The following is a 16,225-nucleotide window of genomic DNA, read 5'->3' on the forward strand; positions in this document are numbered from 1 at the left end:
AGCGGCTATAGTTGAGGGACCCGGACTGTGCTAGGCTCTCCACCAAGACCGGCACATGGTCCCAGTGGCCCATGCCCATCTCTTGGGCGTCACATGGACCAGGAACTTACCCCAGCCCCTGGGGTGGGGTGTATGTGTGTGGCGGGGAGGAGGCCTGGGCTGGGCTGGGCTTGACTTTGTCATCCACAATCACTGCCAAGACCCAGCATCAGGACCCTGTGATTCATTCCCTTTCTTGGAGAAGTAGGGGTGATGGAGCCTTTTACCAGCCAATGTAGTTAATTCTGTAGCTTAAGTGGTTTGAAGTCTGTGTTGCATTGCTGAAGGCTTAGGTTCAGATTCTGCTGATAAGTGATGGGAGGGTACAGTTGCACATAATAGGATTTATGTTCACCTTTCTCCTTTAAAAAAAAAAAATCCTAGCATTTTAAAGTTAGGAAGCACCAGATTTACAATTATCCATGCAACCATAATTCTGCCCACTTGTGTATCTGCATTATGTTGTTTTTAATAACATAATCACGTACTATTTTCTACATAAAACCCACTGCCTCATTCAGTGCACGGGGTGGGTGAACAAAGAGGCAGAATTAAGATTGTGTGGACATTTTCTAACTTTCAAGTGCTTTGGTTTGCAATCTAAATAATGTTATTTTAACATCATTTTTTGAATGTAATGTACAATAAGCAGCATATTATCCAGTGTGTATTAGCAAAACATTTCCCACACAGCTGCAGAACAACTGCTTCTTCTGTGTAAGGCTTATTTCCATAGGAATTCTTGAAGTGGAGGTATTGTCTCATGGCTGGCGAAGATGACTATGGTTCTATTCCCAGTTTTGTTTCTGTCTGTGTTTGGGTACCTTGAATGAGTCATTGTGCCTTAGTTTATCCAAATGTAAAATTGGTATAATGGAGATTTTCTCACTGCCTTTTACCCACCTGTGAAACGGATATATTACCTCTCTCACAGGGTTGTTGTGACGCATAATATTTGTAAAGGGCTATGAATGGGTTCAAGGCTATGAACCTTGAATGGGAGTCTCTATATAAGTGAAAAGTATTTGTGCACTCGCTGGGACAAGGATTGCGTCTTGCTATGTATAGAAAGTACTGGATGTGTTTTGAGTGCAATCCATTAATAAATGACAGGTCTTTGATAGTAGCAATCTGGCCTTTTGGCCCACATGACTATCAGTGTCTGTTCATGCTCTGCCTTTTTAATGTTTCTCAGTTAGGGTAATTTTTTTTAATTGGAGAAAGTGGCCTATAGTGAGTAAAGGAATGTTTTTTATCTTGAGCCCTGAGTCTTCAGAAATATGAGACTTATCAGCCGCATAGTAGTACCACTTATGATTTTTTGATGTATGATAAAAGTGGAATGAACTAAATTCACCAGACCTTAAAGCACTGTAAAAATATTTGATGTTATATTAATATCAAAAGAACATATTGTTTTTGCCTATTTAAAAGTTTTGATAATGCATAGTCTCACTTTCCTTATATCAGTATTTTATCACCAACATCTGAATATCAGCCAGTGTTGAAAATCACCCTGATGAAATACACAACTGTTTGTGAACATACTGATAGTCTCTTAGGGCAGCATGTAACTTCTAAATTAATGGAATTTTGGAAAATTAATGGAAAAACAGTTGAAAAATAAACTGATAAGTTTGATGAATTTGAAAGGAAAGGTGAAGCAGTTTATGCCTCAGAAATATACCTTACTGAAGTAAAACTAAAACCCAAACAACCATGAGGATACCTATTTTATCATTTAAATGGAAAGTTTCCAGAGTGTTTTTTGTAGTGGGCTCTTCAAAAGAGCACTCAAACTGTAGCTTTTATTTAAAACAAAGCACAATTTAAAAAAAAAGAAAAGAAAAATGTATATGAAAGACATCCTCCCAAGGGTCCTGTATGTAATTTAACGAATAAGTTCTCTCTTTCTCTCATACCCAAGGTTAAATACAGATGATATGCGTAAACTAGTACACAACACACGTTTCATTAAAAATGGTTAAGTTACAGTACTTTAAAAGGTTTTTCTGATAAACTCCTGATTAACCACTCAGCCTGTCAGAAGCTGACTTGAGAAGTTTGCACTGAATATTGTGATAGAGTAAATAGTCTCACAAACAAAACCTTAAGATTTCAATCCAGATTCATTTTCATATATGACAGAATTTTTTAGTAGAGGGTTTTTGGACAAAAACAATTAATAGTTTTATATTATGTTATGAGAGTTTGGACCATGTCACACGCAAGAGGGGAAAGAAAAGACTTTGAAATTAAGTTCTGGTAATATTGTTACATACCCTAAAATGTTGTTGTTTTTCTACTTTTTTATAAATATAATTGCATATTTCCTAAGCTTGCATTGCTATTTTTATCAATATTATATACTGAAATTTAACCTGCCCATAGTTCAGGAAATTTGAAAAAGGGCTTTAGATGCTTCAGTTGAAATGCACTATTTAAACTAAGATCATGTTGTTTTAAATAAACAAACTACAAAACCATGAATGCCATCTAATTATTGTTAGCTCATTCACACGCTATTTATATTGCATTCATTAAATTGGTAAAAAAGCTTGGATTGTCAGCTAACTGGAAAACTATTCAGTCACATTAAATCTTGCAATAAAATAGACTCCTGTTTAAATGTAGGTCCTCCTAGAACAGAATCACACTGGACTTGAGTTTGGTATTAATATGTTTAGCTTTGAACAGTAAGATTTTGACTAATGAGAAGAGAATTGTTTTTCCTAGTTAGTAGGTTTTATGAAATGGTGTTTAACTTAATGAGACTGTTCTGTCCTCAACCTCCCATACAGAGAGAGTCCATTCAGGCCATTGGGATGTCTGTGGACTGAGTGAAAATATGTCCCTCAAGTGTATGAGTTAGCTGTAGCCATAAAACAGATGCTGCACTTTTTAAAAAGGGGAATTCTTGTTTTTCTCTCTATATAGTCATTTTACAAAATATAATTTAGAAACATAAGCCTGGCAAAATTCTTCTTGTTTGCCATGTGTAAATTATCCTTCCATAGTCTTGTATTTTGTTCCATTTTTTTAAAAAAAATGTACTTGCAAAATACCTACAGTTTCTTCATTATGTAGATAGAACTGAAACACTTTTTTTTCTTATTTAAAGATGAAATGATTGCAGGCAAGCCATTTGTTTCCCTATGTAGGAATTTAATACTATTTTGAGTTTAATCTTATTCTTAGGAAATATAGGCTTTATTTGTGCAGTACTATACTAACTTTGTGGTCTTTCTAAACCTGCTTCTGTTCAGTATAGAACAATTACAATTCATGACAATGTAAGCCCCCACAGATCTTTCTTTTGATTCTCTCACAGCTTTGGTACTGAGGTATCTCTCTTGTGATTAAGCACACCACTCTGTATTAGTCTTGTAACAACTGTAAAGTTCGTCGATAAGATAGTGCAGAAAATGGAATATGGTGTCCCAGGTGAGCTATTACAGCAGCAAGAGTCAGTGAAGATGGTGGGAACAAATAGGTCAAGTGCTGTTTTAGTAGATTGCACCATGAGGGCAACTGTACTTGGGAAGTAAAATTAAGAATGATTAATGTAGCTGCTAGAGTCAGTGACTGAGCCAATGTGACAATAATGATAAAGGAAATCTGGCCATGTAATTGTCATTTTAAGGTTTAAAAATGTTGTGAATTTAAGAAAATATATGCTTGTATACAGTATAAAACACAAACATGCAGGTCAAGGCCTCTTTATCTTACATGTAGGTTCTTTTTAGAAGTGGTGTGACATTAGGCATTGATAGCAACATGACATCAGAGTTCTTGAAATGTTGTGGTTAAGGAGAAATAATTATGTCCTCTAATATTTGTACAGATTTTATTTTTTACTTTGGAATATTGTAAAGGTTTATAAAAAGCTCAGATATCTCAATTGCTTTTTTTTCTAGGATTTGGTCAGAAGAATGCAGAATGGAATTCTCCTGTCCTATGATAGTAATGTTATGTAATGTGATATGAAATACCTTCTTTCTTCTTATGTAAATAACATATGCTAAGGAGAAAGGGATATGAAAACAGAGATGTCATCTTCTTGAGTTTTTTATAAATCCTATTGATTCCTTCAATGTCTAAGTAGCAGTGTTCATCTTCTAATGTAGTACAGACATTTTTGATCCAGATTCTCTCTTCCATCTGTCTTCTCTACTACGTTCTGATGTTCCTTTGATGTGTGTTTCATTATGGTATCTCTCTAATGTCCATAAATATCACAAAAGCCTATTTTTCCATATTTCTTGCTTTCCTTAAGTAGTTGTATTTGCTTATCTTTTCCAAGTAACTATTAATTCAAAGTGCCCTGATAGCAGCAGGTGGCGATAGGAAAATTCAACAACATTTCTGATCTCAACCTGGGATGAAAGCTCATTTCTGGTGTAGGCTTCCTGTCAGAGCTGACTGTGAGAAAGCCAAAGGAAACAGTGATCTCCCTATGAGCTTACAGCACCAGTTTTTTAAATTGGAAGGAAATTCACATGTATATGAATATAGGAAGAGTATTTGGGACTCTTGTAAGCTGTCCTTAAAATGAAACGCTCAATACCTTCTTATCCTTGTATAGCGGTCCTAAACAATGAAAAACTGTCTCATTAGGTTGTTTCTACCTCCTCTCTAATGGCTCTTGTTCAGTTTAGAGCTCAGCTTTCTTGATACACAGCTAGCTTTCTTGATACACAGAATTTCTTAAGCACTGGAAACAAATGGCATTGCAGAGGTAATAAGTATGCTCTCTATTGAACTCTGTACCAAGTTCCTTAGCCAAATCAAATGATAGCTCTCGGCACCATCCTTGGATCTGACCACACTGCAATTTGTATCCGCCATCCAGAGATGGTGTATGTTGTTTCTTCCAGGAAAGTAATTTGGTTCTTGTATCATTCTCCCAGTGTAGATTGTATCATTTCCATCTTGCAGAGTCTAGTAACGTGAGCACAATTGAGTAGACTCCCAGCTAACTTCATACAGAAGTCATAGAAAAAGGTAAAACTCTCTTTCAGCTACTTCCTGATCCTTTGCTACTATGAGCATCTCCAGGTGTATGCAAACATTCCTGTTGCTGCTGGCTCCTCAGCCATCTGGGTGTGCCCGTCTCCCCTTTTGCCTTCTTCAGTCACAGCTGGTAGTCGTGTCTTGACACTGATTTCAAGAAAGCCAAAACCTCTGTCGAACCTAGATAGCTCCCACTCAGCTTAACCACCGAGGTCAACTCTAAAAATATAGGTTTCAGAGTAACAGCCGTGTTAGTCTGTATTCGCAAAAAGAAAAGGAGTACTTGTGGCACCTTAGAGACTAACCAATTTATTTGAGCATGAGCTTTCGTGAGCTACAGCTCACTTCATCGGATGCACTAACCAATTTATTTGAGCATGAGCTTTCGTGAGCTACAGCTCACTTCATCGGATGCAATGCAATGCATCCGATGAAGTGAGCTGTAGCTCACGAAAGCTCATGCTCAAATAAATTGGTTAGTCTCTAAGGTGCCACAAGTACTCCTTTTCTTTTTTCTAAAAATATAGCAGCAAAAAGCATTCTTTATCACATAGCAAAGAGCCCCACTTGCTGGTTGCTAAGAAGTCTGACATATCTTCTATACTCGAAGAAGGAATCTAAAAAGAAAGCCAATGATATTCTTCAAAGAAAAAGGGAAAATTTCTCCCTCATCCTCTCTAAAATTGATCTCCTACTGTAAGGACACCACTCTGAAGAGTTTTGGTCCAGAGGATATTAGCTATTTAATCAGTGTAGTGCTCATGGCCTTAGATTTGTCTGACAGTGCTGCATCATCTATTGCCTAAAATAAAAAGGATTTTCCTGACCTTCACAGAAAGGAAAATCTTTCTCAGTATTTCCAGTCTACAGGATCAGTGATGACTGGGAAGACAGACGGCAAGTCTTTCCTACTGAAGATATTAAGGCTAACTAAGCTCTATAAAGAGAAAAAGGAAATCTGCGACTCCTTGTTAAAAATCAGTACTCTAGCCAATGTCTCCAGTAATGATCTACATAGAGTCCTGACCAGGAGGTTGAGGGGAGGAGTGCAATAGTGCTACTGGTTTCATGCTGCACCTGAAACCAGAAGCACCTACTATGCTTCACTTGCAGAGGACTGCTTGTTGCCTCCTGCAAGCTGTCCCTGTTAACACTGGAAATATGAATAATAGTCTTTGGAATAGGGAGAAAAAAGGTCAGATCAAGAAAAGTAAAGTCAAAACAGAGACTTATGAGCATTACAGCAAAACAGGTAATATTTATCTGTATTTAAAAATACAAATGTGAGAAGAATTGAGGATAAAAATGTGCTCCTGACTTTTGAAGGGTAAAATAAATGTGAGCCAAACATGCAGTTTTTCATCACTCGTACAGCACCTCCTCCATTCCGTATGTAGAATGTGATACCTCATGTGAATGAAGTTTCTAAACTCTCTTTGGCAAAAGACAATGTTAAATAGCTATGCAAAGTTTCTGTGTAGGGCAGAAGAAGAGTTCCAAACTAAACAAGAAGAAAATGTGTAGCTTCAGTAAATTTCATGTCGATATTGTAAATTTAGCAGACATTGGATACATCTTTCCATTCACCTATCAAAATCATATGTAATCATCTCTCCAAATTAGTTTAGTTTGTCCTGTGTATAGATAGAAATGAAAGATAAAAACATGTATGGGACCATCTTTTTCTGTCCTCCTGTGGAATCAAAAATGTATACCAGTATTCCTTAATATTGAAAATAATAAAGGATGTGATTACAGCAGCAAGTGCTGGTGATGTAGATATATATAGAATGTTATCCTTGATATTTGAGGGTGAGAACATCAGAAGACTATTCTCTAGCAGCTTCAGTCCCAAAGCAGTGGTAGTGTCTTTTCTCTCCAGCTGCTCTTTTGAAAGTGCTGACTCTGATTAATTCATCTCTGCTGTTTCACAGTAAGAAAACACTGAAAGCAGAGCTGGCATGGGGCAGCTGAAAAGAACAGACCCCTGGTAGCCGGTTAAGTATTTTTTTTGAGCAAGATAATTTTTGAGGGGAGTGTTTGGTAATAAATTACCATGAATCAAAGTCAAAACTGACTGTAAATGTAGATGATGTTTTGTTAAGTATGTTGCATAGTTTGTGCTCATAAATAGGTACTCTCTGAAAACAAAAACAATCTAACTCTAACAATTTGTTTACATTTGGTCAACTTAATTGGCTGTAACCTCACTCATGTATTATATGAGGAAAAATAGGAGAGTCCAGTTTACGTTGTCCTATACCATTCATTACATTGTAAACCTGTAGTTTTTTGTACTTCTAAGATTTAAAAAAAATTAACAGACTTTTTCAAATAGCTTGAAGTATATTAGTTTGGAGATTCCAGGCCAGACCCCTCACTTGCTTCTGCACACCATCATCGCTGCTTGATGACTTTGTATTATTCCTGGGAGAGGGGCCCATAAGAAACACTGTTGTCTGTGGGGGTGTCTGGGATGCCTGTTGAGTTATGGCTGTCATCTTCTTGCTGCTGGAGACTAGTTAGGGTGGCTCTTTAATGATTCATTGTCATTTAATATGTTGCTTTTGCTTCTTAACAGAAGAGGCTGTAGTTTAGATCTTTAAGACAAAGTCTATGGAAAATGAGGTAACTGCTTTTTATAGGCCTCTATCCACACTTTGGTGAGGTGCAGTCATGGCAGAACACAGTATATAAAGGCAGATAAATTTTGCCTTTGTGTAGCCCCACATGGACTTCCACGCCATCACACAAACACATAAGCAGGAAAACTTTCGGAGTAGAATAGCAGGAATGTTGTCATTTGAATATTGATGTATCCAAGACAAGCCAATTTTTGTGAAGAAATGGCATATCATGCCTTTCTCTGTTCTCTCTGTCCTTATTCTCTTGCTTTTCATAATCACATAGTCACTGCAAAGGAGTAGTAAAAAAAACAAATGGCCACTTCAGGATTTCATTTTACTAAACAGTGAAGAATATTTAGACATCAAGAAGAGACTCAGAAACCATGTCTTTTTGCTACTGTGTTCCCATTAGGGGGCAATGTATTCTTTTGTTACTCTAAATCTAGAAAAAAACACTCTATGCTTGTGCTCCATTGACATGGAAGAATTATTTTTATATTTTAAAATAGCATTGTAGAAAATTTTTCATTCAAAAAAAATCCAGCAGAAGCATTGCTTATTTTTGCCTATCTTAGACTGAATATCCTGCATCATATTTATATAGAACAGAAGTAGGTAGTAGGATTGCTGTCTCCTCGATCCATCACAAACTAACAAACCCTAAGATTTTGTGTTTCATAAAGCTTTTGGTAACAAAAATGTTTCTGTTCAGATTAGTACTACAATACAACACGCCCTAATTTCACAAACATATAGCCAGAACATACAAATAATAAACCCTCTGGTGCTAGAATTTGATGCTTGACCAATTCATTTTATGTTAAATGTAAGGTTGGAAAATAGTCAATATGGGAACAAAGAGTTAATTACTCTGAGCACATTTCTGCCTCGGTGCTCCTTTCTGTTTGAAGCAAGGAGCAGTTTAATGTAAATTATCATGTTTTCTATTTTTTTTTCCTTTAGACGAGAAAGGAGGAAACCAATAGTTTTGTGGTGTTCATTTAAATAAAAAGAAATTAGTATAATTTTCTGAAAGATCAGTATATTCTTAGGACATTGAGAAATCTGTCAGCAAAACAACATTTTGTTATAATTTCTTGCTAGGAGAAATGAGGGTTTATTTTGTCCTCATTGACTGACTTTATTCAGAAAGCAGGTGACAGCAATCAGTTCCAGTGTCATCTACATCTTCAATTATTTTACAAACCCCGGGAACTAATTACAGCCCTCAGGCTCTGGCAGAGTCAGCTGACTTTAGCATAAGACTTTTTTGGCGACCAAATATCTCTGAGTAATTATCTTTTTGTGGAAAATAAATTAATAGCTACTATTTTTATTTAAATATGGAGACCTGTAGATGTGTGTGCAGGTGGAATGGGGGTTGCAGAAAGAGAAGAAAGGAGCGAGATTAAACATGAAGCAAGAGAAAAGTAAAATAATAGAGGAGAAAATGGGAGAGAGGATTGAACAAAAAGGAAAAATTGAAGGGAAGTAGAGGAAGAGAGAGTGAAAATAAGAAGGAACCATTATTTAACTTTACAGAAAAATTGGGGGGGGGGGTGAGACACTGAAACAGACACAGCAGAAGACACCAATATATAGTGTAGAATGAAAGAAAACATGTAGTGAAGGAAGGGAAAACTGAGCCAAATTATGGGAAACCTAGAGAGTTCATTTTTTAAAAATAGGACTTTCATATCAACACATTACAGTAGAATAGCATATACACTTTCACTAGGGATGTAACAGTACAACAAACATACAAGAAGTAATTGAAAGGGCTTCAGGGCGTCTCAAAACCTGCAAAATGTAAAAATCTGAAGATGCTGCCTGCACTAATTGTGACTGCCAGCCTAAGTTACATAACAAAGAGGAAATCTGAAAAAAGAGCAGATGGATGTAGTCCAAGTGAATAGTTATCTGTAATTCATGAATATATTAGTTTGTTTCTATGGACCAATTGTACAATTCGCATCTATGTGGCAATAATCACATTTAATATATGATTCTGTAATAACTTACATTAATAACATAATAGTGTCTTTTGTTCAAAAGGATTCAAAAAGTATTTTGAAAATAATCATATATCTCCGGGGCCCTTGAAATACAGCTGCATCTGGGTTGGAGGGTGACAACAAACTGCACAGCGCATTGCAGAAATGTGGGCAAAATAGTGTCCTTAAGAAAAATACCATGCTATCTGTAATGTCAATGCAAAGTAGGCAGAAACTTTGTTTTTAAAGTCTTATCCAAAAGATGACTGCATAATAAACTGGTGGCACTAAAAGTTTCTACCCTCAAAAGATGAAGGGCTGAGTTGACCCAGCTGGGATCTGAACCTTTGATTCCAGGAACTTTAGGAATTTTAAACCGTAGACATATGGAATACAAGAAGAGTACTTCAGATACGAGACAAACAAGTGAGAGCATGGTATCACTGTTATGAATTGGGGCTATATCTATGCAACTCATGAATTCTGATTGATATTGTGAAGTTGTATTATGAAAATCTGCTGTGTCATGAGTAACCGTCAGCAACAGTGCACAATAAGGATGACAATTCCGCAGGGCTGGCCAACCTGAGCCTGAGAAGGAGCCAGAGTTTACCAGTGTACATTGCCAAAGAGCCACAGTAATACATCAGCAGCCCCCCATCAGTTCCCTCCCCGCCCCATTCCCAGCACCTCCCGCCCACTAGCAGACCCGCCAATCAGTGCCTCCCCCTCCCTTCCCGCACATCCCGATCAGCTGTTTCGTGGTGTGCAGGAGGCTCTGGTGGGGGGGAAAAGGGAGGAGTGAGGACATGGCAGGCTCAGGAGAGGGGGTAGGGAGGGGTGGAGTGGAGTGGAGTTGGGGCCTGTGGCAGAGCCAGGGGTTGAGCAGTGAGCACCCCCTGGCACGCTGGAAAGTTGGCGCCTGTAGGTCCAGCCCCGAAGTCGGTGTTTATACAAGGAGCCGCATATTAACTTCTGAAGAGCTGCATGTGGCTCCGGAGCTGCCGGTTGGCCACCCCTGCAATACTGCAGCCCCCCCTACAATATCCCTGAGACCCCCACATGACACCCTTTAGAGCTCGGACCCCCACAGTTACAACACCATGAATTTCAGATTTAAATACCTGAAACAGTGAAATTTACAATTTTTAAAATCCTACAACCGTGAAATTGACCAAAATCTCTGTGGCTGCTGGCTGGGAGCCCAGCTTTTAAGGCAGTACCACTACCAGCAGCAGCAGTGCAGTAATAAGGGTGTCATGGTATTGCCACCTTTACTTCTGCACTGCTGCTGGCTGCGGGACTGCCTTCAGAGCTGGGCGGCCAGCCAGCATGTGCCACTCTCCAGCTGTGAAGGCAGCGCAGAAGTAAAGGTGGCAATACCTCGACTCCCTACAGTAGCGTTGTGACCCCCACACAACCTCGTTTTGGGTTGGGACCTCCAGTTTGAGAAATGCTGGTCTCCACTATTAAATCTGTATAGTATAGGGTAAAAGTACGCAAAAGACCAGATTTCACAGGGGAGACTGGGTTTCACGATCCGTGATGTGTTTTTCACGGCCATGAATTTGGTAGGGCCCTAGGTATAATCCCTTATGCTTAGAAACCCAGTGAAGTTATGAGAGAGAATCTTGTAGACCTGTCACTAAAGCATCATTTATAGCATTCTAGAAGACATCAGGTTTTGTAGAAGATTTCGGAAATAAATGGTGCTAAACTGATATAAAATATTTTAGATATATTTAACAAAATTATCTTTTTTTCCTTCACCAATTCAGATCAACTGTTCCATGTTTTGGCCATGCACATGCGGCTTTACAGCATTGACTCTGCATATAACCCATGGAGAAAATTAACACAGATAATGCAAGATAGGAATTCACAGTAAGTATTTTAAAATACGCAACATCAGTATAGTTCTTTGGACCAAATGGTCGCTTTCTGAAACTAAAAATCTTTACTTGTCAACAATCTGAATGGCCAAACGTGTAAGATACAAAACTTAATGTCTAACACACAGTGTATTTCTTTGCAGAGAAGAAATTTTCAAATTTGTTTTATACAAAATATTAGAGATTCATATTTGTGATTTTAAAGTAATACTGTTAAGACAAGTAGGCCCAACATTAAGGATGGTAGGAAATTGGGCTTATAATTTTCTGTACATTTTGATCTTTTAATTTAGATAGCCAGGGACAATGGAAGCAACTCTTTTTGTTACACTTTAAGATTCCATTTATAAATGGTTTATAAAGAGTTAAATAATTAATAGATGTTATAAGAATGTTACTGACATAAATAGTATATGTCAGAAGTATATGTTATAGGCTAGAATGTGTCATAGTTTATTATAAGCAGTTTATTGACCTGTTGGACTTTATAACAATTGATTAACCATATATTCAAACATCTATAAATCACTTATTAACCCTTTTGAAACGATTTCAAAATGGAATTTTGATATAAAATGTGACCCCATTTTCTTTGAGGTACTTTATCCTAATTTCTCTTTTATACTTCCTTCCTTCACATTGTGGTTATCCTCATGAGAGTGCCTGAATCCAATAGTAAAAGTTGTCCGAATATTTAATTAAAAGAAAAATATAAAATTAAATTAATGGGAAATCCCCAGATACCTAGCAATAAACAGTAGGGAAGAAAGCATGGAGGTTGTGTACATGCAAAGATGACAAATAGCCAAATGGTGGAGGAGCTGGAGAGGAAATCACTTGGTTAGAGACAAGCAAGAAAGGGAAAGAGTTGTGAATGGTCCTGGTCTGAATTAACCAGAGTTTCTTGCTCTTTTGGGCACACTGCAAGGCCTACTTTTTCTCCCTGGCTTTTGGGAGGGTAGAGGTTTGAAAAGCTGGGCAATAGGGAGATCTGTGAGGAGACCAAGAAAAAAATTTATGCTAAAATATTATTCTTTATTAGAACAATTAGAACAATCTGTTCAATTATTTGTATTATTTAAATGATTGTCAAGGGCATCCGGAGCTTTGAATTGATGCTCTTTTTTTGTGGCAGTAAAATCTGTATATCTTCTCTTTGTGGAGACTCATATTTCTGCTTTTCCTCAATCTCCGTACCTCTTTTTAGTGAGAGGGGGTGGGAAGGGTCTGCTACCACCACTACTGAGAGTGGTGGGAAAGGCTAGGTTCTTCCTTCTTTGAAACCACATTGGTTCTTGATCCCCCAAGGGAGCAGCTAGTAGCACCGGAAGGATGCTGAGTCCCTCCTTCTCTGCACACCGAGCAGTGTCCTCATAGATGAGCTGCTCCCCTGTGGCCATATTGGATATGTCTACACAGCCTGTAGCATGAGCCTCGAAGCCAAGGTCGACAGCCTGGGGTTTACAGAGCTTGTGCTAGTGCATTAAAAATAGCTGTGTAGATGTTGCTGCTCGGGCTCTGAAGCCTAGCGAAGGGGTTGAGCTTCAGAGCCCGAGCTGCAACTTCAAAGTGCTGTTTACATGGCTATTTTTAATGTGGTAGCTTGAGCCTGAGTCTTTCAACCTGGGCTTGGCGGCATGCTGCCACCGGCTCTGTAAACATACCCATTGACAGTTCTGCAGTCTGAGTGCTTCTCCCCTCTCCCTATTGCTAAAGTTTGGTCTGAGAGCTTCCAGTAAATGGAGGACTGGTGGATGAATGGCTTGTGGGCCTTCAAAACTGATCTTGGATGACTGTGGCAGGGACTGTTAGAATTTATAATATTTAGGAAAAATCATTGTAATGACCAGGCCTGCTTCTAGTTAAGCATTTGCTGCCTTTTCTCTTGGATATGGACCTGGTTACAGTAAAACACACCTGAGTGTGATATCAGGATTGGATTAGTGCAATGTGCTCTGCATGAAGAACGCTTGAAAGTTACCTTTCTAAAGTTTTCTCCATATATTACGATTTCCATACTGATCTCTACAAACTGTCATTGGTCAGCCAGGGATAGTCTATCCATCTGTGAAAGGCGTTGTGGGTACTGCTTGTGCATAATTTCATAATATTAAAGTTTAACAATGGGAATCACAAATGAAGGATTACCTATGTCTGTGGAGAGGTATTAGGGGAGAAGAGGGAGATTTGGCTATGAGTGGCTATGAGATTTTTTTTCCTATTTGAGCTTTTGAATCAATTGAAAGATTTCATATCTATGTGACATAGCAAACAAGCCCCATGGAACCTGTACAGGTTTATACAGAGCCTGTTTATGGAACTTAGAGCCCTTAGTGATTATGGAGCTATGGGCCGTACTAGATACTGTGCTCAAAAACCTCTTAGATAAGTAGTTATAGATGCAGCTGGTGGTATAATAGGTTTCTTACTTCTGAAACTGATGTTTCCTGGTTTTCTAAATATTTACTGTAATTAGTGCTGACAGGTTCAAGTTTTCCAAGTGTTCTTGTACCCATTCTTTATCTATTTTGCAAGGTGAACAGCCATACAAGAGGAACTCTGCCTTGATTACTCCATTATACTACGTGTGTAGAATTCAAGGTGTTGGTTTTAACCTGTAAAGCACTAAGTGGTTCAGGACCTGTTTACCTGAGGGAGAGCCTTTCTCATCATGCCATATTACCACAGTTCAGATCAGCAGAGGAACTCAAGCTTGAGCTCCCTCAGTAGAAATGAGAGGGAGCTGCTGGCTGGACATTCTGTGAAGGTTCCTCAATTTTGGACTGTTTCCTGCTTTGGTCCTCCGGAGCTCAGATTGGTAACCTATTGAGCACACTGCAAACCCCATCTTTTTTCCTCTCTACAGCTGTTGAGGAAAGGGTGGCAAAGGAGGATATATTTGCAGCCAGCCTTTTTGCGTTATTTTGTGATTTTAATTTGTAGGGTAGGCACCCGGAGCACAATATGAGCTCCTGTAATTACACTTTTGGAATTTGAAGAAATAAATAAAATCTTCAAGTGAACTACGACATATTGAGCATGTGTGATCTGAAGCTGCTTCAAAATTCACAGGGTCTTTTGAAAGTGCATCTTTTTCAGATACAGTTGTAAGAACTCAGCTAATGAGAAGGTGATTTACTACAACCTGCAGAAGGTTAGAAGGTTGATGGAGAAATATCAGTGCAGACTTAGGAAATGGATTGTACTCTGTCATTTTGAGTCTAACTAAGCATTTTAGTAATTTAAATAATCATCTTTCCCAGGTCAGGACTCTCCCAGTAGAACAATATCTGTCAATAAAAGGAAAAGATCCAAATAGCCTCACTTGCTTATTCTGATTGCAAACAGCATGACAAAGTCCCAGCAGCTAAACAACTTTTGACTGAACATCACTAATGTGTTCACTTGTGCTACTTCTAATCTTCAGACAAAAATCAACGCTAGCAAAACCTGTTCTGTGTCAGAAGAGTACTGTTTATCCAGGTTCTTTGTTTCTAAAACAAAACTTCCTAGTAACACTCTGGATTTGTTCTATCTCATTTTTACTTTAAATTAACATTTTAATTGAAAATTTTTTTTGTAAGGAGATTAATTGCATAACTATTTACTTAATAAAAGGCTTCTTCCTTTTCAGCTTTGTAAGTAATCTACAAAACACAAGCAAGATTGCATTATATTCTTGCAGCTCTTATATAACATTAATAACTTTATTTATATAAATGCAAATTTAGAATTAAAATCGTCTGACTCTAGATCTCATACTTTTAGCTTGGTTTTCTTCTACACAACTGGCACTAATTTGTATATCAGGCTGGAGATTTTATGCCAAATGTATAGGAAAATTAAATCCAAATAATACTGCTACTTAAAAAAAAATTTCAGTGTGCACATCTGCATATAGTTGCACTGTTGCCAACAGCCCCAATCTATGCCAAGATCTGCCTCCATAATTGGTGAGGGATCTGGGTACCTGAGAGATTGCCTCCATTCTTGGGTGATGCCTCATTGAGTGCTTGAATGAACAGTCCTCTTGTTTAATCAGAAGCAGGATAGCATCGGGGAATTTTTGGTCAGGAATTCATGACTCTGGACATTTTTTCCACCATCTACTTGGTCTGCAAGAGCTCAGACTTGTTGAACTTCAGGATACACACAGCAGTACTCATCTGCTTTTACTGGCCGTTCCTATAGAAAAGAAGCATCTGATTGAGGTGTAGGTTTGGATGGAGAGGTGATTTATTGTGCAAGAAGGAATAAGGAGAAATTTATAGTCTTTTTTTCCACACCCTCAGTTGCCTTGTTTTTAACTCTTGTATGGCGCACAGATCATTGGATGCAACTTTATCCATGTAAATAAATAACCCTAGACAATTTAGGAAGGGGTTAATATGGTGTCAGTTAGCCACGCACAAGTGAAGTGCTATGTGTGTGAGAAATATTAAGCAAGAAGACTGTGTCCAAAAGAACTTAAAATATGTGAATTATTCTATAAAGCAAAAAAGCTGTCTAATAAATTGTGAAGATTTTTGTGGTAAACTAAGTTGTTGGTGGTGATATACCAGGTTCTTTACAGTTTCTGCTGAACCAGTGACATAGTGGTATGTTGTTGGTCATTGCTTGACCACCTGGTGACATAGCCATCCCAAATCTAGGATAAAAA

General features: G+C 38.0%; 1 protein-coding gene across 6 annotated transcripts in view; it reads left to right on the top strand.

Annotated features, from left to right (window-relative positions):
* Window positions 1-16,225, top strand: part of UBR3 (ubiquitin protein ligase E3 component n-recognin 3) — a 207,487-nt gene that overhangs the window by 145,974 nt on the left and 45,288 nt on the right. For all 6 annotated transcript variants that reach the window (XM_073305786.1, XM_073305780.1, XM_073305781.1 and 3 more), the window contains one exon: window positions 11,452-11,557. In XM_073305786.1, the coding sequence (XP_073161887.1) occupies window positions 11,452-11,557 (106 nt within the window). The remainder of the gene's footprint in view (window positions 1-11,451; window positions 11,558-16,225) is intronic.

Source organism: Lepidochelys kempii, chromosome 11 (genome assembly GCF_965140265.1).
Source record: "Lepidochelys kempii isolate rLepKem1 chromosome 11, rLepKem1.hap2, whole genome shotgun sequence".
Taxonomy (NCBI): domain Eukaryota; kingdom Metazoa; phylum Chordata; order Testudines; family Cheloniidae; genus Lepidochelys; species Lepidochelys kempii.